The sequence below is a fragment of the Nannospalax galili genome, unplaced genomic scaffold (assembly GCF_000622305.1).
Source record: "Nannospalax galili isolate Female #2095 unplaced genomic scaffold, S.galili_v1.0 scaffold1050, whole genome shotgun sequence".
Lineage (NCBI taxonomy): Eukaryota > Metazoa > Chordata > Mammalia > Rodentia > Spalacidae > Nannospalax > Nannospalax galili.
In genome coordinates, this window is record NW_008329037.1 from 1,084,685 (window position 1) to 1,107,590 (window position 22,906).

Consider the following 22,906-nt stretch of genomic DNA (forward strand, 5'->3'; position numbering starts at 1 on the left):
CCCTGGAACTGGAGTTATAGATGGTTGTTAGCTGCATGTGGTGCTGGGAATTGAACCTGGGTCCTCTGCAAGAGCAGCCAGTGCTCTTAACTGCTGAGCCATCTCTCTAGTCCCAAGGGTATCTTTCTTAACAAGGCAACCAGGAGGCCAAGGCTGTTACAGTCCCTCTTGGGGCTCAATTGTGCTTTGTTATGAGATGAGACCAAGAGGTTCCTAAAGCCTTTCCCAGGGGATGCTGCTTCACGTCAAAGGGAGCTCCTTGGCCCAGCCTCTCAAGTCCCAGGGCACTGGATGTGTGGTAAGAGCACTCTCTGGGTTGGGACAGTCCCTAATGCACACAGCTGGGATGCCCTACAGGCATGTCTTGCCCCACAACAGCCCTGAAAATGACCCATTTCACCTAAGTGAATTCTCCAGATAGCTGAAGCTTGCCTTAAACATCTATAACTTGAAAAGCAAAATGTCTAGCAACAGTTTTCCAAACTTATTTATGATGAGGGTACTTCAAGGGAGAAAAGGAAGCTCAGTCTAGAGTGAATTCACTTGTGACTGTGTGACCCTTATTCCTGGCTTCGGATTCTCATGAATGAGATCTCTCCCTGGGGCACCTGTGCCTACCACTGGGTCACATCTTTGTCTACATCTTTGTCACATCTATGTCTACAACCTTCTATTCAACCTTCTATTCAAACCCTAGCTCCGACCATGTGCAGAACAACCAAGGACTCAGCCTGGCTAGACTCACCCAAGCCCTGCAATTTTTCTTTCTCTCTGCCCTGAGCCCTCCCCTAGAGTAGCCAGATGTTCCTGGTATGGGTCACATCTTTAGTTCTGTCATTATCTTTTCCAGGAACATTTCTGTACATCTTACTACCAGCCAGCCTGGTACCCATCTTTCCTCACTAAGCTCCAGGAAAAATCCCCCTCACCCTCCATGGCCTCTTCTGAAGGCCTCTTCCACCTGGGCTTCTCATATTTGGTAAGGCAAGGGCTTATCTTTCTGGAGGGGGGATACTGATTCATCTCTACTGAGGTGATAAACCTTGTGTGGACAGGTGCTTAGTGTTTATCTGCTCAGACTTGCCTTAGAACCACAGCCTAGAATTCTGTGCCTTTCACAAGATGTTTAAACGTGAATTTTCCTTTATGCTTGGGGTGGTAGGGATCAAACCCAGAGCCTGACACATGTTCATCAAATATTTGGTCACTGAGTGACACTCCCAGCCCAAACATGTATATTATAAAGAATAAATAATTGGGCCATGGATGTCACTTTGGTAGAATGCTTGCCTAGCATATACAAAGGTCCTATGTTTCATCCTTAGCACCACAAACATGCACATACACAAAAAACAAGACTCAACTGTCCTCATTCCCAACTCACAGGAGCATCACCCCAGAAAACATGTTCTTTGTCCCCACAAAGCTGGTTCTTGGTGTACCCTCCTTGCCTAAGCCCCTAGGCCGAGCATACCTCATACCTTAGCACCCTCCTCAATACAGTTTATTGCTTGGGGTTTGGATCTTGGCCTCTGTTGCCCTCAGCAGTTCTGGCTCAGATTCATTCCTGGGGTCTTTGATAATGCCATGGATAGTATACCAGCTGAGCCAGTCAGGAGTCAGCCTTACCTGCCCTGGGCACCCATGGGAAGAAATTCCAACCTGGTTGCAATGGCTGTCTCTACGTACCGTTTCTTCTAACTGGGCAGCTTCTCCATAGATGTTTGTCACAAGAACCATATTGCAGTTTCCCCCTGCATAAAGTGAGACACAGGAGAGCTTCCAATCATGTGAATTTTCTGACAAGAGTCTCCCTTGGGACTGACAGGGTTCTGTTATGGACTCAAGTTTATAGCTCCACAAAACTCATAACCTCCAAAACCTACTTCCAAACACGCAATGTGATGGTATTTGGACTAGGGTCTTTGGGAGGAAATTACATTTAGATGAGGCCATGAGGGTGGAGCCCCTATGCTGGGATTATTGTCCTCCTATGACAAGAGAGAAAGCCATCTCCTTCCATGTGAAGATGCAGCCAGGAAGTGGCCATCTGTAAGCCAGGAAGAGGGCCTCACTAAGAACTGAATCTATCAGCACCTTGATCTTGGAATTTCCAGCCTACAGAACTGTGAGACACTGTCTGCTGTTTAAACCTCCAAGCCTATGATATTTTTTTTCAGCAGCCCAAGCTGACTCAGAGGTAGAGAGGATAACCCAAACCTGTATGAGGCCAGGAGACATGGGAGAGAGAGGTAGGGATAAAGACAGGCTACAAGATGTACCTAAAGGAGTCAGGAGCAAACAGAGACAGCATAGGGGAGGGGGCAAGGTTGGGGGATGGGGGAAGGGTGTGAGCCAGGGCTTTGCTCAAGTCATTACTCAGGTACACAACCAGAAACCTGTGACAAAGCTCTGGGCAGGTGGGGATGACAAAAAAAAAGGGGTCCTTCCCCTGATCTTCAAGGCTGTGTAGAACTCTCCTTAATAGTTTAGGGACAAGGAGAAAAAGAGGTATTCCCAGCAGAGGTAGAAGCTTAAGTAAGTATTATGAAAGGGTGAACAGCAAGAGAGCAAGAGTGCTTATCCACTGTGTCTCACATCACTGTTAAAAGAGCTGCAGGTAAGTCCATACCCCTGGGAAGGAGCGATTCTCTGACAACTAGTGGCAGATGAGCGAGCCAGGCCTGGTCCTCCCCACGACACAGATCCTCCTCCCTGAGCACCAACCACATCCTCACCTAAGGAGTCTTTCAGGGCATGAGTGAGTTTGCACTGCCGGAAAGGTATGTGGTCCCGCTTCTGGTCCCCAAGGGCAATGATGGCCTGCTCCAGGAACGACAGCGACTTGTTGATGTAGGTGGCTTCCTTTAGGACTCGACCCTCAGACTGCAAACAAAAGGTCAATTCTACCCTTGTTTAGTAGGGAAGCTACTCTACCAAGAGCACCTAACTTACTAAGAGCAGCTATCCTACTGAGAGTGGCTGCCCATCCTGGTTTCCATGGTGCTACAAGCTAAAGTGAGGCCAGAGCCTCCTTCCCAGAACCAGGACCTCTCCCTCAGTGTTATGGGAATATGTTTCATCTTAGCCTACTGATAATGCCAATAGTAAAACTCACAGGAACATTCATATGAATGTTCATGTGAATAATACCTCCATGAATGTTCATATGGACATTCACTCAAAGATTCACCCTGACACAAATGCACATGGAATACTTTGCAGATACCTGAGCAGGTAGCCCTGTGAATGCTCACACAAATACAGTAACAAACACACATGCAAATGTTCATCTAAATATTCTTCAGAAAAAGTTGTGTTAATATACTCACAGGAATATATATTTGAAGTTAAATAGTCAAGCAAATGCTGAAGAGAATACTCATATTCATACACAGAGAAACACCATACTAGCAAGGAGCACTGACTGATTACAGGCACCTTGCTAAGAATTCTTAGGCATTGATGTTTAGAAAAACCCCATGGTGTAGAAACTGTTCCCTATAGCATTTACTCTACCTCTGGGAACTCTTCCTTACAGCCCTTGTGTTTCATTTCACCTAGACTTCACTAGACTGTTTTCAAACATCCAGTGAAGAACAGTACATATGTGCAGGCACTATGCCAGGCTCAGGGGCTGGGGCTTGTTGACAAATTACCCGTTCTCCTCACTTACCCCTGTCTTTCCCAGCCTCTCTGAGCCTGCCAGATCCACCAAGTTGATTTTGGAAGTGATGTACTTTTCATCTGATAAGGTCCGGGAATGGGCCTACAAAACATCCAAACAATTTAGATTGTATGGGGAAGTACTGGTGACTGGTCATCCTCAGGCTGAGCAGAGAGTTTGCACCTACCTCCATGTAGATAGTAAAGATGCAGTGTGACCTGGAGGAGTTTTTGTTCAGTGTGTGGGAGGCGATAATCCTGTTGGTCTCTCCCTGAAGGGCAATGGAAATATGTATAACATTTTGAAGACTGAAAATAATAGGGCATCCAAACCATTTTCCAGTCATGTTTTTCCAACAGCTACACAAGTGAACTCTTATCACTGCAATTGGTTGGGTCTTCCAAGGAAACTTATTTTGAAAACTAATAGAAAAGGAAACAAAATAGAGTCTATCTGGTCCTGTACTTTCACAACCTGATATTTGGGGTGCAGTGTACAAACTGGTGTAGCTTTCTGAAAAGCAAGATAATTAGAATCAAGAACTGTAAGATGTTCATGAACATTGAATTAGAATCAACTGCACATCCACCAATCAGACCTCCATCAGCACACAGGAATATTAGGTGTCCAAGAAAATAATGACAAATAGTTTTTGTCTTTGAGACAGGGTTTCACTACGTAGCCCTGACTGGTCTGGAACTTTCTGTGTAGACCAGGCTAGCCTCAAACTCAGGGATCCACCTGCCTCTATACTTCAGGAGTCCTAGGATTATAGGTGTGAACCACTGTGTCCAACTTGATAGTTTTATTTTTGTTGCTTTTTTTGTTTGGTGTTTTGTTTTTGTCTTTTTGAGACAAGGTCTCCCTGTATCCCCAGCTGTCCTGGAACTCACTGTGTAGATCAGGCTGGCCTTGAATTCAGAGATCCACCTGCCTCTGCCTCCCAAGTGCTGGGATTAAGGGCGTGCACCACGGCTCCAACTTGATAGTTTTTTAAATTAAAATTTTAACTTAGCAGATAAAGTGATGGATTTCATTAAGGCATTTTCATATATTACATCATTATGCTCTGTTCTTATTCATTGCTGACAATTAGGTTTCAATAACTGAGAAGTGTAGAATCTAAAAATCATACTATAGTGTAAAAGATGCAAAAAGCATTAGTTGAAATAACAAGCAGAGGCTACCAAGATGGCTGAGTAATGGCGCTTGCCACCATGCCTGACAACTTGAACTTGATCTCTGGGACCCACGTGGTGGAAGGAGAATCAACCCATACAAGTTGTCCTCTGGCCTCTGTACATGTTCCATGATCCTCTTCCCCCAACACAAATTATAATTTTAAAAAAATAAAGAAAAAATAAGGAGAATGCTGCTACCAAGATGTTACTAATGTTGATTCTGAGTTAGAGTCTATAGGACATTTTTCCTCACACAGGCTGCGCTTTCATTTTTTTACAGGGAACACACATTACAGTGGTCTCTATCTTCCATTTTCCATAGTTTCAGTTACTTACAGCCAAGTGGGGTTTGATAATATTAAGTAGAAAAAGTTGCAGAGAGAAACAATTCATAACTTTTAAATAATTTTAAACGGAAGTTTTGTTCCTTTTAAAAAAGATTTTTAGACAATTTTTTGACTTATTTTTATTTTGTTTATGAGTCTTGGCTTGTATGTATGCAAGTGTACCCATGTCACGCAGTGCTCACAGACGATCGATAGAAGAGGGAGTCAGATCCCTTGAAACTGGAGTTACAGGTGATTGTTAGCTGCCATTTGAGTGATGGGAACTGAATCTGAGTCCTCAGCATAAAAAAGCCAGTGCTCTAAACCCACTGAGTCATTTTTCCAGCCCCTATTTTTATAAGATTTTTATTTTTTTTAAGATTATTTATTTTGGGGAGCTGGAGAGATGGCTCAGCAGTTAAGAGCACTGACTGCTCTTGCAGAGGATCCAGATTTGATTCCCAGCCTCCACATGGCAGCTAACAACCATTTGTAACTCCAGTTCCAGGGAATCAAATGTCCTCTTCTGACCTCCGCATGCATTGCATGACACAGGTGCACTTACATGCATGCAGGCAATACATTCATACACATAAAAAATAAAGATTTTCATTTATGAGTGTGTGTCCGCATGAGTTTATGTGTACCACATGTGTGCAGGTGCTTGCAAAGGACAGAAGAGAGCGTTGGATCCCTGGAGCATCACAAGTTGTTTTTAAAGGTTTATTTATTATTTTTAGTTATGTATATGTATGTGTCTGCATATGGGTATGTGCATGTGAGTGCACGTGCCCATGGAGGCCAGATCCCCTTGGGGCTGGGGTTACAGGCAGTTGTGAGTCACCCTATGTGGGTGCTAGGAATCAAACTCAGGTTCTCAGGAAGAGCAATAAGTGCTCTTAACCAATGAGCTAACTCTTCAGCGCTATAATTTATATTTTGAATCAGAATACATTTAAAGGACAATGTGGGAGAAATGGCTATTTCAAGGCTTGGGTGTGGTGGTACAAGTCTGTAGTCCCAGCACTTGGGAAGTAGAGGCAAGATCAGGAGTTCAAAGTCAGCCTTGGCTCCATAACAAGTTTGAGGCCAGGCTGAATTACACAAGACCTCGTTTCAGAAAAAAAACAAAAAAACAAAAAACAAAAACCAAGAAACAAAACAAAATGCTGAGAGGAGCTCCAAGGCAGAGCCTGCCCTGGACAGTGGAGAGAGGGGATCCTCTGCTGAGGAGCAAGCCTGGAGCCCAAAGGCTCTGTCTTTCTAACTCTTACTTCTACCTTTTCTAGGGAATCCAGTGACATTTGCCAAAAGTCTATGCATTTCGCCTTTCTTCAGCCCCCTCTTTTGAAAGTGCCTTCTTCCCTTGACTTTTTGGCTCCTATTCAGCAAGGGGTCAGCAAAAGCATTCATTCAAGTCCTCCGCTAACTGCCCTGCCTTGACCCACATACACTGTGCCTGTTTCTCCTGGAACTGAGCTCACACTGTGATACAGTTGTCATGAGTTTTTCCTATTCCTTTTTCAACCTCATACTGAGCATCTTTAAGCCTCTCATTTGTCGTTTTACCACCACATTGAGCTCAGCAAAGACATAATCCTGGAAGGCAGCAAGATTTGAGGAACTGTTGCTGTTAAGAAAGTGCCTAGTTGGGGCTGGAGAGATGGCTCAGCAGTTAAAAACACTGGTTGTTCTTGCAGAAGACCCCGGTTCAGACCCCAGAACCCACATGGCAGCTAACAACTGTCTGTAACTCCAGTTCTAGGGGATCTGATGCCCTCTTCTGACCTCCGCGGCACTGCACAACATGGGTGCACTTCCATACATGCAGGCAATACACGCATACACATAAAATAATAATAAATAAAATATTTTTTAAAGAAAATAATGTGCCTAGTTTCAGCTGGGTATGGTGGTGCACGCCTTTAGTCCCAGCACACAGGAGGCAAAGGCAGGCAGATCTCTGTGAATTCAAGGCCAGCCTGGTCTACATAGAGTTCCAGGCCAGCTAGACCTACAGAGAGACCCTGTCTCAAAAAGAACAAAAACAAACCGAAAAACTATCAAAAAACAAAACCAAAACCAAAGTGCCTGGTTCAGTAAGTACTATGCAGGCTAATGGTTGGGGGTTGGGGGGAGTCATCAGTGAATACTACAATACTGACCTGCTGGAGTGATGTGTCCAATGGTAAGTAGTGGCATGAAGGTTAGAGACAACCAACCACTTTATGATTGGATTTGAGATCTGCTCTATAGGAGGGGATTCATGCCTAGTACTGTAAAGCTGGATAAAAGCCCATGGCTTAGGAGGTCCTAGGGGGGAACCTACTGTTGTCTTGCTAAACTGCCTACTAAATATTTACATTTATAACCACAATTAATGTTACTCTCAACCTTGGCCAGAGAATCCTTTCTGCAGTGGGCTGCATAGACTCATAGCTGGTTAAAATGCTAAGAATAAGTGACTGTTGAGTACTCAGCCCTAAACTGAGACATTTCTGTCAACTCCTCCCTTCCACAAGGCTCAAAGAACATCAAGGAAGAAGGTGCAAAAAGAATGTAAGAACTAGGGCTAGAGCGATGGTTCAGCAGTTAAGAGCAATGGCTGCTCTTACAGAGGACCTGGATTTGGTTCCCAGCACCCATGTGACAGCTAACTACCATCCTTAGCTCTAGTTCCAGGGGATCTGAAACCCTCTTCTGGCCTCCACAGGCATTGCATGATACAGGTGCACTTATACACATGCAGGCAAAACATTCATAGACCTAAAATTAATTTAAAAAAAATTTTTTTAATGTAAGAGCTGGTGACTGGGTAAGAGTGCTGTGAAATGCTATTTTCTGGACCTGACATGGTCATTGAACTCATTGCACCTATGGTTATCTGCACAAAACCTGCAAAAGATCTAGCCAACAAGATCAGTCAATATTACAGAAGGCAGCACTAATCAGGCTCAGTGATTATGACAGAAAAAGAAAGGAGAGAGAGGGAGAGAGAGAGAGAGGGAGAGAGGGAGAGAGGGAGAGAGGGAGAGCAAGAGAATATGATGGTGAGGGGGTAAGGGGGCATGTTGGGGGGCAGGGCAAAGGGAATGGTAGGGGAGAGTTAGAGGTGGATAGGATCAAAATATATTATATGAAATTGTCAATAAATAAAAGATTCTAAAAAAGAAAGTTAAGCTTAGCTCAATTGTGAATACAAGTGCTAGAGTAATACTCATATGCTCTGTAATCCCAGTACTCAAAAAGCTGAGGCAGGAAGATCACCATGAATTCAAGGCCAGCCTGGGCTACACAGTAAGTTCCAGGGCAGCTACTGAGTGAGACCCTATCTCAAGAAAATTAGAAAAAAACAAAAACAACTGAACACACACACCCAAACCTAAGGCTTCATAGCTCTAAAACCTGGAGTTGAGCCTAGATCCCCTAATTCCAAAACCTGTACTTTTTGTGCTATATTTCAACCCAAAATGGAGGCTTCCATTTTCAGCAATACAATGGGACTTGAATTTTCAGAAAGAGAAACCTTCCTATAGCAAAACACCTGAAGGTGATAGGCAGAATATTTAAATGAATGAATCCTGGAGACTGCAAGAAAATAAAGTATCCAGGGGGCAGCTCCAAGGGGAAACAGGAATCTAGGGACTGTTGGCAAGAACCCAGGCTCCTAATGTCCTGAGGGCATCTGCATACTAATGCTGGAAGTTAGTTGCCCTGGGAAATGAAACGGACAGGTTATAAAGCTGTTGGTGTCCTGCTTCCTCATAGAGCCTTGCTCTCTGAGTTCTATGGGAGGAAGACCTGGAGCCACTTGTCTACTTCCCTAGCGACCTCCACCTTCAGCTGCAGGACCCATCTATACCATCTGTTCCCACTCCATGGTGAGAGAATCTCTCTCCCAGAGCCAACTATTTACATTCGGGGGGCAAGCCTTTCCCTTCCTTTCAGGATTTGCTTACATTTCAAAATAAAAGCAGGTCAGGCTTAATTGCTCAGAGCAGAGCATAAGCTTGGCCCTTTGTTCAATTCCCCAGTGCTTGAACCAAAACAAAACTGAACCCGAAACTCCCCCTTGCCTCAACCTCTTTGAAAATGCTCATAGCTTACTGTGGCATATATATTATGCCCACTATAATGTTCTATTTCCAAACAAATGCCTTTCTTTTTGAGAATCTGATTCCTTGGCTTTTTTTTTTTTTGATTGACAAAAAGTAATCAAAACATGAGAAGTGAATAAAACTGTAAAAACTACCAATGTACTTGATAAGGTATCCTTAAATCATCTTTTTTAAATGTTTATTATATTTATTTGTGTGATTATGTATGCACACGCATACCACAGTACATTTGTGGAGGTCATAGGACAACACACCAGAGTTGTTACTCTCCTGCCATGTGGGTCCCGGGCCTCAAATTCACGCAAAATAAGTCAGCTGTGGTGGTACACACTTCTAATCCCTGTGCTGAGGAGGTGGAGACAGGCAGATTCCTAGGACTTGCTGACTAGCTAGTCTAGCCTACTTGGCAAGCTCCAGGCTAGTGAGAGACCCTGTCTCAAAAAACAAGATGGACAGCATCTGAGGAATAACAGCCAAGGTTGTCCTATGGTCATCAAATGCATGTGCACATATGTGCATACTTATCCTTCCAGGTGTACCTGTACACACATGAACATGCACAAAACATGCACACATACCCAAAGCATCACGGGACTAAGAGACACAAAGATTAGTGAAAGCTCTTTTTTTTTGGTCTGAGATAGGGTCTCCCTTTAGCCCCAGCTGGCCTGGAACTCACTATGTAGACCAGGTTGGCATCAAACTCACAGAGATCCACCTGCCTCTGCCTCTCAAGTGCTGGGACGAAAGGCGTGCACCACCACGCCCGGCTGGCCAAGAGAGCTCATGTATTAGAGTTAAGGAGTTGATGAATAAGACAGTGGGAAATAGCTTAGTGGTTAAAGCACTTGCCAGGCAAGTGTGAGGACCAGAGTTTGGATCCCCAGAAACCTACCTATATGCTAGGTGGGTCTAGTGGCCGGCCTATAATTCCAGCAAGCAAAACAGAGACAGAGGATCCCCAGAGCAAATTGGCTAGCAGGACTAGCCATATCGGTGAGCTCTGCTTTTGACTGAGAGACCCTGCCTCAATGAATAAAGTGGAAGAACTATCAAGGATGATTCTCAAGGACAACCTCAGGCATCCCATATGTATGTGCACACACATGTAAAAAATATGCATGCCCACAAGCATGCACACTGCACACATGAAAAATGGAAAAATTTTAAAGAGAGAATGACAGAATAGCTGAAAAACTTTCTCAAAATGACATGGTGAAATTAGCCCCCAGGTTCAAGAAACTCCTAAAAAAAAAATCAAGCCAGGCATGGTGGCACATGCTTGTAATTATAGCGTTCACACTTGGGAGGTGAAGACAGGAAGCAGGAGTTCAATGTTATCCTCAGCTAAATAATGAATTTGAGGCCCGCCTGGTCTACATGAAAAGAAAGGAAGGAAAGAAAAAAGGGAGAGAGGGAAGAAGGGAGGGACAGAGAAACCGCTCAAGTCTCTAATATCTCACTTACCTTTTCAGTTTTATCATTCATAGTGACACTACAGAAAACAAAACAGTCCCAGAGACTTTAAGCAGTCTCAAACAAAAATGACAAGAATTCACCTCTAGCTCTTCTTCTACAAGGTGCATAAGTGACTGAGGACCTCAGCTGCTGTGTTCTAAATCTATCACCACATTTTCATGGAAAGCCACATGTGCCCTTCAACAACCCATGCCCTTGATTGCATTGTTTCTATACTGTTCTAGTTTGTTCTTCATTGCTCTAACAAAATACTCTAATACCAACTTGAGGAGGAAAGGGTTTATTCAGCTTACTTCTCCCAGGTCGCAGTTCATCAGGGAGCCCAAGGTAGGAACTCAGGGCAGGAACCTGGAAGAAGGAGCTGGAGCACAGGCCATGGAGGAACTCTGCTTACTGGCTTGCTCCCCTGGCCCCTGCTCAGCCTGCTCTCTTATTCGACACAGGCCCACCTGCTCAGGGGTGGCACTACCCACAGTGGGCTGGGCCCTCCCACATCACTCAACAATCAAGAAAATGCCCCAGAGACATGGCCACAGGCCAGTCCAATGGAGACAATTCCCCAATTGAGGCTCCCTCAACCCAGGTGTGTCAAGTTGACACTAAAGCTATCTGAGCACATAAACGGAATGCCACAAAGGTAAAGACATTTGCTAACTTAAAGAAAAAAGATTGTCCTAGGCAAGACTTCCCTGATCAGGCAAGCCATTTGATTTGACTATTAGAGGAATAAGGTAGCTCATGTGTAATCCCAGCACCAGAAAATGTGAGGCAGGAGGATTGCATGAGTTTGAGGCCAGTCTGGGCCTCAGAGACCTTATCTCAAAAAAGCCCCCTCCCCATTGTTTGTTTTTCTTTTTTACTACTGACCTTGAGGAAGTAAATTGTTAGGTTGTGAGGGCCCTTTAGAGCCACTCGGGTAAGCAACAGAAGTAGACTTTGAGAGCTGACAGCAGCCCCCAGCTGCAACCAGCAAGGGAGCAGAACCTCAGTTCTTAAACTGCAAAGAACTGAATTATGGCTACAACCATCCCAACTAGGTAAGAGAGAGGAAGGAATGCAGCCCAGTCAAAACCTTGATGGCAACCTGTAAGACCCAACAGAGGGGCCTAGGCTTGTTGTGCCTGGATTCCTGCCTCAGAGGAAACCATGAGATAATAAATGTGTGTTGTTTGCAGTCACTAACTTTAGGTAATTTGTTATTCAGGGACCTGAAATGCAAACAGCATGCTTCTTGAGCTGCTTCCAGGAAGAGACCTAGCAGTAGATGCAGACTGGTAATCTGGGGGGCAACTTTGACTTAAGGACTCCCACAAGTCTCACTGAACCTTCTCTACACTACATAGTAATCTTCCCTCCCTTCACTTGAGAACACTTGGTCTGCCACCTCTCTCCAACTCTACCTGATTCTCTTCTTACTTCTTTTACACAGGTATATTCCTAATATAGTTTTTGTACATTTAATCTCATCTTGGCATCTGCTTTTTATTTTTTTAATTAATTTTTTTTTTATTTAATAACCACATGATTAGAAGAAGCATTCCATTACAGCTTTAACATATTCAGTAACACACTCCAGAGCAAGGATACATCTCTTTAAAAAGTGGCTGTAAATTTTTAGGTTCACAGTTGAATTTAATAGTTATACAATATTGAACTCAGTATAAACCCTGTAAGACATAAAATTGAATGAATTTTTACCCTTTAAAGAAGATCTCCATTTCATTTTAAAATGGCATCTGCTTTTTAGAAGACCCAGGGCAACATACTCTTATTTACTCTATTTATTCAGAGACAGTCTCATGTGGCCCAGGCTGAACTTCTGATCCTCCTGCCTCTACTTTCCAAGTGCTAGGATCACAGACATGTACTTCCACACTAGGTTTTATAAAGTGCTGGGACCTGAACTCGGGGCTTCATGCATGCTAGGAAACGCTCTACCAACTTACCTACAACCCCAGCCCATTTTGATTTTTTTTTTTTAAGATTTTTTTTTTTTTTAATGTGTGTGTTTTGCCTGCATGCATATAACTGTACCACATGTGTGCCTAGTGCCCACAGAGGCCAGAAGAGGACATCAGGTCCCCTGGAACTAGAGTTAAGAATGGGGTGTCAGCCACCATGCAGGTGCTAGGAACCAAATCTGGGTCCTCTGAAAAAGGAGTTAAGTGCTCTTAACCACTGAGTCATCTCTCCAGCCCCTTGTTTTGATTTCTTGAGACAAGGTCTCCCTAGCCTAAGATGACCTTGAACTTGTGATCCTCCTGGCTCCAAATCCCAAGTGCTAGAATTATAGACATGTGCTACCACACTTGAACCTACATATTTTTTTTTTAAGAGTAGTAGTAGACTGCTAGCTTATAAGTGAAATTTGGGCTCAACATAGTTTGTGTGTGTGTGTGTGTGTATGTATGTATGAGACAGGTCTCACTATACAGCCCAGGCTGTCCTAGAATAGCACAGGCTGACCTCAAACTCATGATCTTCCTGCTTCAGCCTCTCAAGTACTGAGATCACCATTGTGCCAGGCTCCGACATACTCTTTTTAAAATTATTTTTGTGTGTATGAGTGAATTGCCTGCATGTATGTAAGTGTACCCGTGTCATGCAATGCCCATGGAAGTCACAGAGAGCATCGGATCCCCTGGAACTGGAATTACAGGCATTGTCAGCTACCATGTGAGTGCTGGGAACTGAACCCAGGTCCTATGCAAGAGCAGTCAGTACTCTTAATTGCTGAGTCATCTCTCTAGTACCTCCAACATACATTTGAATTACAGTAATTGCAGTTAAGCTGACTGGAGGGGCTCTTTAGTCAGTTAACTGATTAGTTGTACAGAATCAATTAAGTTGTAACCACTGACTGACAAATTAATATAGTAATTAAGGTGTTTGCCTCTTTTTTTTCTTTTTTTTTTTTTTGGTTTTTTGAGACAGGGTCTCCCTGTAGATCTCACTATATAGATCAGGCCAGACTGGAACTCATAGAGATTTGCTTGCCTCTGCCTCCCAAGTGCTCGGACTAAAGGTGTACACCACCATGCCTGGCATGGTTGCATGTCTTAATACCAGCACTCAGAAGGTTAAGGCATAAAGATTGTGAGTTTGAGGCCAGATTGACTACAAAGCAAGATTTTGTCTCAAAACAGGTGGGAAAAAGAAGAAACAAAAGAGAAAAGGCTAGGTATGGTAACATATGCCTATAATTCTAATATGAGGGAGGCTGAGGCAGGAACAAAGCAAAAACCAACCGAAAACAACAACAAAAAAACCTACCTCTTTACAAACCTGAAGACCTTCTTTAACCTCCTTTACGTGACTGAAATTTTTTTTTTTTTTTTTTGGTCTTTTTTTGAGACAGGGTCTCCCTGTAGCCCCAGCTGTCCTGGAACTCACAATGTAGACCAGGCTGGCCTCAAACTCACAGAGATCTGCCTGCCTCTGCCTCTCGAGTGCTGGCATCAAAGGCGTGCACCACTATGCTCTGTGTGTGACTGAAAATTTAAGGCAACATCATACCTCATGTTAGTAGCCACAGTAAGATGACAATGCCCCATTGCTGCTGCCAGGGAGGCTCTTTCTTCCCTGTGGACTCAAGAGCTAATGGCACAAATCACCCATGTGGCTATGTCACTATATTTTTATGTTTTGTTGATTATGTTTTTTTCAGGATTTTTGAGTCCATCTCCCTGTAGCCCTCCTGCCTGGCCTGGAACTCATTACACAGACCAGGCTGGCCTTGATCTCAGAGATTTGCCTGCCTCTACTTCCTGAGTGCTTAGATTAAAGGCATGTGCCACTATGCCTTGATGATTATAATTTCTTTTTAATTATTATTTTTATTTTATGTCCGTGAGTATTAATGCCTGTACCTGTGTCATGCAATGCCCTAGGAGGACAGAAGAGGGCATTGGATTCCCTGGAACTGGAGTTACAGACAGTAGTTTTTAGCCACGATGTGGGTACTGGGACTTGAACCCAGATCTTCTGCAAGAACTGCCAGTGCTCTTAACTGCTGAACCACATCTCCAGTCCTGATTACAACTTTTTAAAGATTTGCTTATTGCCAAGCATGATATTGCACGTCTTTAGCCCCAGCACATGGGCGGCAGAGGCAGGCAGATCTCTGAGTTCAAAGGCCAGCCTGAGTTCTAGGCCAGGTAGGGCTACAGGGAAGACCGTGTCTCAAAAAGATTGAAAAAAAAAAAAAAAATTTGCTTATTTATTTGTTTGTGTGTGTCCCAGTGTATATATGTGTAACACATGTGTGCAGGTGCTGGGGAGATGTCAGATGTCCTGGAACTGGAGTTATAGGTGGTTGTGAGCCACCCAATATGGATGCTGAGAACCAAACACAAGTTCTCTGCAAAAGCAAGTGCTCTTAACTGCTGAGCCATCTCTCCAGCCCATATAAATACAATATTTTATTTGTTTGAAACAGGGTCTTGCTATGTAGCTCTAGCTGGTCTTGAATTCTCAATTCACCTGCCTCAGCCTCCTAAGTGCTGAAATTACAGGGGTGCACCACCACACTTTCCTGATTGCAATTTAAATACCTTAAAATGCACTATTCTACTATCCTTATGTAATGCAACTGTTCTTAGTAAATTTATGGAATTGTGAAACCATCAGCACAATCCTATTTTAGAAATGCTGCATCACCCCAAAAGTTCCTGGGGCCCATTTGTAGTCACTTCCCACCCCCTCCACAGGCAGCCACTGATCTGCTTGTGTTTCTATAAATGTGGCAATTCTAAACATTTCTTGTGCATGAACTCATTCAATGTGGCTTTTGTGACTGACTTCTAGCACGTTTCCCAGGTTCATCCATGCTGTAGAACACATCAGCACCCTGTTTCTTTCTTTTTTCCCATTTCCTTTTATTACTCAACAATATTCCATTGTGTAGATGTGTTTATCCATTCACCAGTTGATAGATATTTGGTTATTTCCAATCTTTGGCTGTCGTGATTAATGCTGGTACTATGAACACTTGCACACAAGCTTTTTTGTGTACATATGCATTCATTTCTCTTGGGTAGACACCTAGGAAAAGAACTGATAGGCCCTATGATAAAATTTATGATTTTTTTTAAGGAAACTGTCAGTATGGTTTAATTTTTTTATTCTTTTAGAATTACATTTGATTTATCAGTGTGTGTATGTGTGTACATGCATGTATGGAAGTCAGAGGACAACCAGCAGGAATAAGTTCTCTCCTTCCACCATGTGGGTCCCGGGGATTGAACTCAGGTTGTCAGGCCCGGTAATAAGTACTTTCATGTAATGAGACATTTTGCTTGCTTGCCGATTTTTTTTTTTTTTTTTTTTGGTCCTTTTTAAGAAGGGCCTACCTGTAGCCCCAGCTGTCCTAGAACTCACTATGTAGATCAGGCTGGCCTTGAACTCACAGAGATCCGCCTGCCTCTGCCTCCCAAGTGCTGGGCCTACAGGCATGCGCCACCACACCCGGCTGCTTGCCAAATTTTTCTATTTAACTTTAATTAAAAAAATTTTTTTACATGGGGCTTCTACAAGTGAACTCACAGCCCTTCTTCCTCAGCCTGCTAAGGGCTGAGATTATGTCACCACACCTGGCAATTCTTATTTTTTGTATGTAGTACTTGTGATTTAATGTTAAAAAAATAGGCTGAGGGTATAACTCAGTTTAAGAGTGCTTGTCTAATATACATAATGCTCTCTGGGTCTGATCCTCAGCAGTGTCAAAAAACAGGGTAGGAGAAGAAAAAGAAAAAAAAAATGTAAGAATAATTTCAAGTATATAAAGCAGGCATGATGGTGCAGGTCTGTAATCCCAGCTACTCAGGAGGTTGAGGCAGGAGGTCACAAGTTCAATGCCTGCCTGGGCCACACAGCAAGTTCATGGCCAGTTCCTAGGCATCTTTGGGTATTTTTGCTGCTGTTTGCTTGCTTGACTGCTTGCTCGCTTTGAGACAGGGCCTCACTATGTAGCCCAAGCTGGTCTTAAACTCAGCCTTCCTCCTGCCTCCATCTCCTAGCTGCAGGGATTATAGGAATATATCATTACACTTGACTCAGTTTGGACAATTTATTGAGAAACCGTCTCAAAGTAAAAAAGTAAAAAGTGGGAGCTGGCGCACGCCTATAGTCCCAGCATTTGGGAGGCAGAGACAGGTGGATCTCTGTGAGTTCAAGGCCAGCCTGGTCTACATGATGAGTTCCAGGCCAGATGGGGCTACAGCAGGGAGATCCTGTTTCAAAAAAAAAAAAAAAAAAAAGTGGGGGGCTGGAGAGATGGCTTAGCAGTTAAGAGTGAATACTGACTCAAGGTCAGTTCCCAGCACCTACATCTAGCAGCTCACAACCACCTGTAACTCCAGCTGCAGGGGATCTAACACCCTTTTCTGGCCTCCAAGGGCACTGTACACACATGCACAGATGCATACACATATACATAATTTAAAATGAAAATCTTTTTTAAAAAGTAAAAAGGGGGCTGGAGAGATGATTCAGCAGTTAAGAGTACTTGCTATTCTTCCAGAGAATCCAGGTTTGGATCGCAGCACCCACACAGCAGCTAAGAACCATTCAAAACTCCAATTCCAGGGGATCCCTCTTCTGGCCTCCATGGGCATTGCATGCACAAGTGCACTTACATACCTGCAGGCAAAACACTAATACATTCTAAAATACAAATAAAACAAAAATTTTTTTAAAGTGAAAAGGAAAGCTGGGTGTGGTGGCACACATATCTTTAATCCCAGCACTCAGGTGACAGAGGCAGGTGGATCTCTGAGATTGAGGCTAGCCTGATCTACATAATGAGTTCTAGGCCATCTGGGGCTACAGAAAGACCCTGTCTCAAAAAGGGGAGGGGGGACAGTTAAGAGTTTGGGAATACAGTTCAGTGATAGAGGGCTTGCCTAGCATTTGTGAAACCCTCTGTTCAATATCCAGCCTCACAAACAAAAAACTACACAAGAGAAAGGATGGAAGGAAATACACATTTTTGTTGCTCTAAATGAAAAACATTTTATGAATGAGTTTTTTTTTTCCTTTTCAACACTGATTTTCTTGTTCTTTTTCAATGCTAAGTTTTCTAAATAAGCATATATGAATTTTCATTCTGATTATCAAAGTAAGTAAAAGAAGGGAAGGGGAAGACAAGGGAAGAGAAGGAGGGAATGAGGGAATGAGAGTGGAGGCAAGGAAGACAAGAGACCCTTTAACTGTTCATCTCACCTCAAAGAGGAGGCTGAATGCATCCTCCTCTTGACTTGTGAGGTGGACCGACAAGCCCTTAATGAAGACCCCTTGAGGGTTTTCCACGATGGTCATTGGTGTGACTGAGGGTCCAACATAGGGCAGAGTGGACAGGAGATCAAACAGGCTCTCATTATAGATTTCCAGGTAGGAAACACGTACAGTGATGGCTTGTGTGGGGTGCTCTTCAATCATCCTAAAAACCTAGATAGGAGATTTTATAGCAGTCACCAAGAGCAGAACTCCACAGTCAACTAGTTAGTATTAAACTGCTTCTTCCTTCAGGAGAGAACAACAGGAAATGTAAGACAGTTCTTGTCCTAAAGGGATTTACAGTCTACTGATATCTTGGTCATGATCATCAATTATTATTATTAGTAGTTTACTGGATGATATTAATAATCAACTTCTGGGTTTTGCTGTGTTTTTCTGTTTGTTTGTTTGTTTGCTTGCTTGCTTGTTTTTTTGGCAGAGTCCTATACTGTATCCTAGAATGGCTGGAACTCAAAATGTAGCCCAAGGTAATCTCAAACACACTATCTTCCTGCTTCAGCCCCCCAAGAACTGGGATTACAAGTGTGTCCCACCACGATCAGCTAGAGATAATGAAGTTTGTTTGTTTGTTGAGACAGAGTCTCATAGCCCAAGTTGTTCTGGAATTCTCAATGTAGTCAAGGATGACATTGAACTTCTGATCCTCTTGCCTCCATCTCCTAAATGCTGGGATTACAGGTACATGCCACTATGCCTGGTTTTATGTGGTACTGGGGATCAAATCCAGGACTATGTGCATACCAGGCAGGCACTCTACCAGTTGAGTTATACTCCTAGCCTTGAGATATTGAAGTTCTGAATATGGGATATAAGCATATTACTTTGAAAACTGAGACATGGGTGTTTTTTTATATTAAAAGGATGTCTACACTTCTTACAGGACAGTGGTATAAAACCATAAACATTTTGGGAGAAAGGCCCTTTGCTTCCTACCTCTAACCAGAGGGTCCTCACAGAACCTGGGTTAGGAGGCCCCAGAGGAAGGTCCTTCTGCCCACTCTCTGTTTACTTCCCTGATTCATGGCTGACACAGTCTGGAAAGCTCAGGTCATGTCCTGCTCCTCAACTTTACTCTTTCAAGGGTTATGGAATGGAAGAAAGCAGAGCAAGCAATAAGGAAGTTCTGAAAGGGCTGCATTCCCTTCATTAAAACCAGGAAAGAACAAGATTAGAGCCTCCAAATCCTTAATTACAAGATCACAGACTGTAGGAGCAGCAGGAGGCTGATTAGCATGCCTGCTCCTTCTTTTACAAATGAGGAAACTGGCTTCTTGTGGGTGTGGGTCAGTCTGAAAACCAAAGCCCTAGTTTCCAGCCATGAGTACCTTATTTCTGGCACCAGTGCTAGCTCTAACTCTTTTGAGGGCAGAGAAGAGGGAAGCTGCCTAGCACCCCACCCATGAGCCCATTCTCTACCTGCTGCAGGGCACGAGGGAGGATCCCCCGGTGTTTGTAATTCTCAGTGGCCCCCGTCATGGTGTATGTCTTGCCAGCTCCTGTCTGCCCATAACACATGATGGTGCCTGCAAACATTTCAAAATATGTCTGGGTGACATTCAGAAAAATAGTTCCATGGACAGCTCATATCCTCAACATGCTTGGGGGCCATTCAGCACTCTTGGTGTGAAAGTAGCCAGTAGAAACATCCAAGGACATCAGGAATTCCATCATGAAAGAGGGCAAGTGGACAGGGGAACAGGGACAAAAACAATCAAAACATGATCCTGTGCCTTCAATCTATGTCCTGCAGTGCTCTGTTCTGTTCCCAGGTGAGCTGGTCCTACAGTTTCTGAGAACAGAATCTCAGGGAATAGAGAAACTGGAATTTTTCTTGAAAAGAACAGGAGGAAGCAGGAGCATTAGACTCTCTTCTGGAGTGAGGCCATGAACTGCATGGTCTCAGAGCTAGCAGGAGGTACCCTCAGACATAAGAGAGGTTCTCCAAATCTCTAGGAAGAGATGGACTAAGAAGGGGATTTTTGTCAATGGTGAGCTTTTTTATTTGTCTTTTTGTTTGAGACAGGGTCTCACGTAGTCCAGGTTGGCATCAAGCTCACTATGTAGCAAAGAATAACTTTGAACTCCTGATCCTCCTGACTCCACCTCCCCAGTGCTGGGATTACATGCCGGCTAAGAAAATTATTTATAGGCTGCAAGTTCCCACAGAATAAAACAGAGTTTCTAGTTGGTACTGTACATGCTACATTCAGAAATGGACTACCATGATTGGGCCGTGAACTGCACCCACTGCCCACCCTGCACCTTTCACATCATCACCACCAATACACTCTGGGACACAAACCATAGTCACCCTGGGCTCTCATTTGTTCTTCTTGAATTGAGGTCAGATCTCATTAAAGATTGCTTCTATGAGTTTACCTGGCAGATCAGCTAGGGCAACACTAGGCCCTGAAAATCTGTTTGCACTCATCACACACGTACTGGGATTGACAGTAGGTTTTAGATGAGGGGCCCTAACTCAGCATCAGTTGGAGTCAGAAACAATGAGATTATTAGCCCATTGCTAATGAACAGGAAGAATTCAATTCAGTGGGGGATCAGAGCCTATTTGTAGTTCCACAGCACTGAATGCCTAAGACCAAGCTCCTTGGGTCTTAGTTTCTCCATTTTTACCTTCTCAGGACCACAGTTAGGGGATCAAAAGACCAATGAAAATACTGTTGGGTTCGGTGGGAATCATAGTTATGTATCACATGCAGAATACATAACAAGGTTGGGACATTAAGATTCATTGAATTAAAAAAAAAAAACTGGAGCCAGGCATGGTGGCATATGCCTTTAATCCCAGCTCTTGGGAGGCAGAGGCAGGCAGATCTCTATGAGTTCAAGGCCAGCCTGGTCTACATATTGAGTTCCAGGACAGCTGGGGCTACAGGGAGACCCTGTCTCAAAAAGACCCCCCCCCAAAAAAAAAAAGAAAAAGAAAAAAAGAAAACAAAAACAAACAAACAAACAAACAAACAAACAAACAAAAAAAAAAAACCAAAAAAACTGGGGCTGGAGAGATGGCTCAGTGGTTAGGAGCACTGACGGCTCCTGCAGATGACCCAGGTTCAATTCCCAGTACCCACATGGCAGCTAACAACTGTCTGTAACTCCAGTTCCATGGGAATCCGATGCCCTTTTCTGACCTCCACCAGGCATTGCATGACATGGGTGTACTTGCAACACATACATGCAATACACTCATGCACATAAAAAAGATTTTTTAAACTACCAGTCATAGTGGTACATGCCTTTAATTCCAGTACTCAGTAGGTAGGGACAGGTGAATTTCTGTGAGTTTGAGGCCAGTCTTGTTGTCTCAAAACAACAACAACAACAAAACGAAAATAAAACCAAAAATAACAAAAACTAAGAATCTGGCTATATAATCCAGGCTGTTTTCAAAATCTTTATCATCCTGCTTCTGCCTCCCAAGTGCTAGGATTATAGGCATGCACAACTATGCCTGCTTCTCTCAATGGACTTTTACACAGAAAGTAAAAAACTTTCAAAACTGGGGCTGTGAATGTAGCTCAGTGATAGAGCATATGCTTAAGTATGTGTGGGGCTCTGGGTTTGATACCTAGTACCAAACCAAACCAAACCAAACCAACCAACCAAGCAAACAAAAACCCACCAAAAAAACCCTTTTCAAAACAGGGAACATTCTAATCATCAGTCACCAAATGGCAAAGTCCATGAACTGTAACTTTATTTTTATTTTATTTTCTATTTTATGTGTATGAGTGTTATACCTGCATGTGTGTAAGTGCACCTGTGTGGTACAGTGCCCATGGAGGACAGAAGATGGTGTCAGATCCCCTGGAACTGGAGTTACTGACAGTTAGTGTTGGGATTTGAACCTGGGTCTTCTGCAAGAACACCCAGTGTTCTTAACCACTGAGCCATCTCTCTAGCCCCTTAGTTTTACTTTTAAAAAAATTTTGAGGGGCTGGAGAGATGACTCAGCGGTTAAGAACACTGACTGTTCTTGCAGAAGCCCCAGGTTCGAATCCCAGCACCCACATGGCAGCTAACAACTGTCTGTAAGTCCAGTTCCAGGGGATCTGACAGTATCTTCTGTTCTCTGTGGGCATTGCACAACACAGGTGCACTTGCTTACATGCAGGTAATACACACATACACATAAAATAAAAATAATAAATAAAATATCTTAACATTTTTTTTATTTTTATTTTCTTAAGTGTCTGAGTCTTTTGCCTCCATATATGTAAGTACACCTGTGGTGATTTGAATGAAAATGTCCCCCATAGGCTCCAAGTATTTTGACATTTTGTCCCCACATGATGGTGCTGTTTTGGGAGGTTTTAGAAAGTATGGCTATCCTGGAGGAAGCACATCACTGGGTGTAGGCTTAGAGAATTCTTAAGCCTTGCTGAATCTCCAGTTGCTCTCTTGCTTCCTGTGCCTGTGTGATGATGTGAGAGTTTAGCTTCTGCTGCTCCTGCTCCAGCCACCTCCAGCCACCATGCCTCCCTGCCATGATGGAATGTAATTCCCCTGGAACCGTAAGCTCAAATAAACTCTTCCTCCTATAAATTGTTTTGGTCAGTGTTTCTATCACAGCAACAGAAAAGTGACTGGTACAACACCTGTGCATGTAATGCCTGTGGATGTCGTTAGATGGTATCTCCCTGGAACTGGAGTTATGAATGGTTTATTAGCCAGCATGTGAGAGCTGGGAACCAAACCTGGGTCCTCTGCAAGAGCAGCCAGTGCTCTTAACTGCTGAGCCAACTCTCCATGCCCTATTTTATTTTATTATTTTATTTTATATATTCTTTAATTTTTATATTTTATTACTTTATTATT

At 43.4% G+C, this 22,906-nt stretch overlaps 1 protein-coding gene across 11 annotated transcripts in view; it reads right to left on the reverse strand.

Annotated features, from left to right (window-relative positions):
- Positions 1-22,906, reverse strand: part of Kif9 (kinesin family member 9) — a 99,226-nt gene that overhangs the window by 62,420 nt on the left and 13,900 nt on the right. For 10 of the 11 annotated variants that reach the window (XM_029562228.1, XM_029562247.1, XM_029562224.1 and 7 more), the window contains 6 exons: positions 19,484-19,590; positions 17,993-18,217; positions 3,855-3,938; positions 3,677-3,769; positions 2,739-2,886; positions 1,690-1,754 (listed from right to left, as the gene is read on the reverse strand). In XM_029562228.1, the coding sequence (XP_029418088.1) occupies positions 1,690-1,754; positions 2,739-2,886; positions 3,677-3,769; positions 3,855-3,938; positions 17,993-18,217; positions 19,484-19,590 (722 nt within the window). The remainder of the gene's footprint in view (positions 1-1,689; positions 1,755-2,738; positions 2,887-3,676; positions 3,770-3,854; positions 3,939-17,992; positions 18,218-19,483; positions 19,591-22,906) is intronic. The other variant, XM_029562255.1, reaches the window with a different exon arrangement.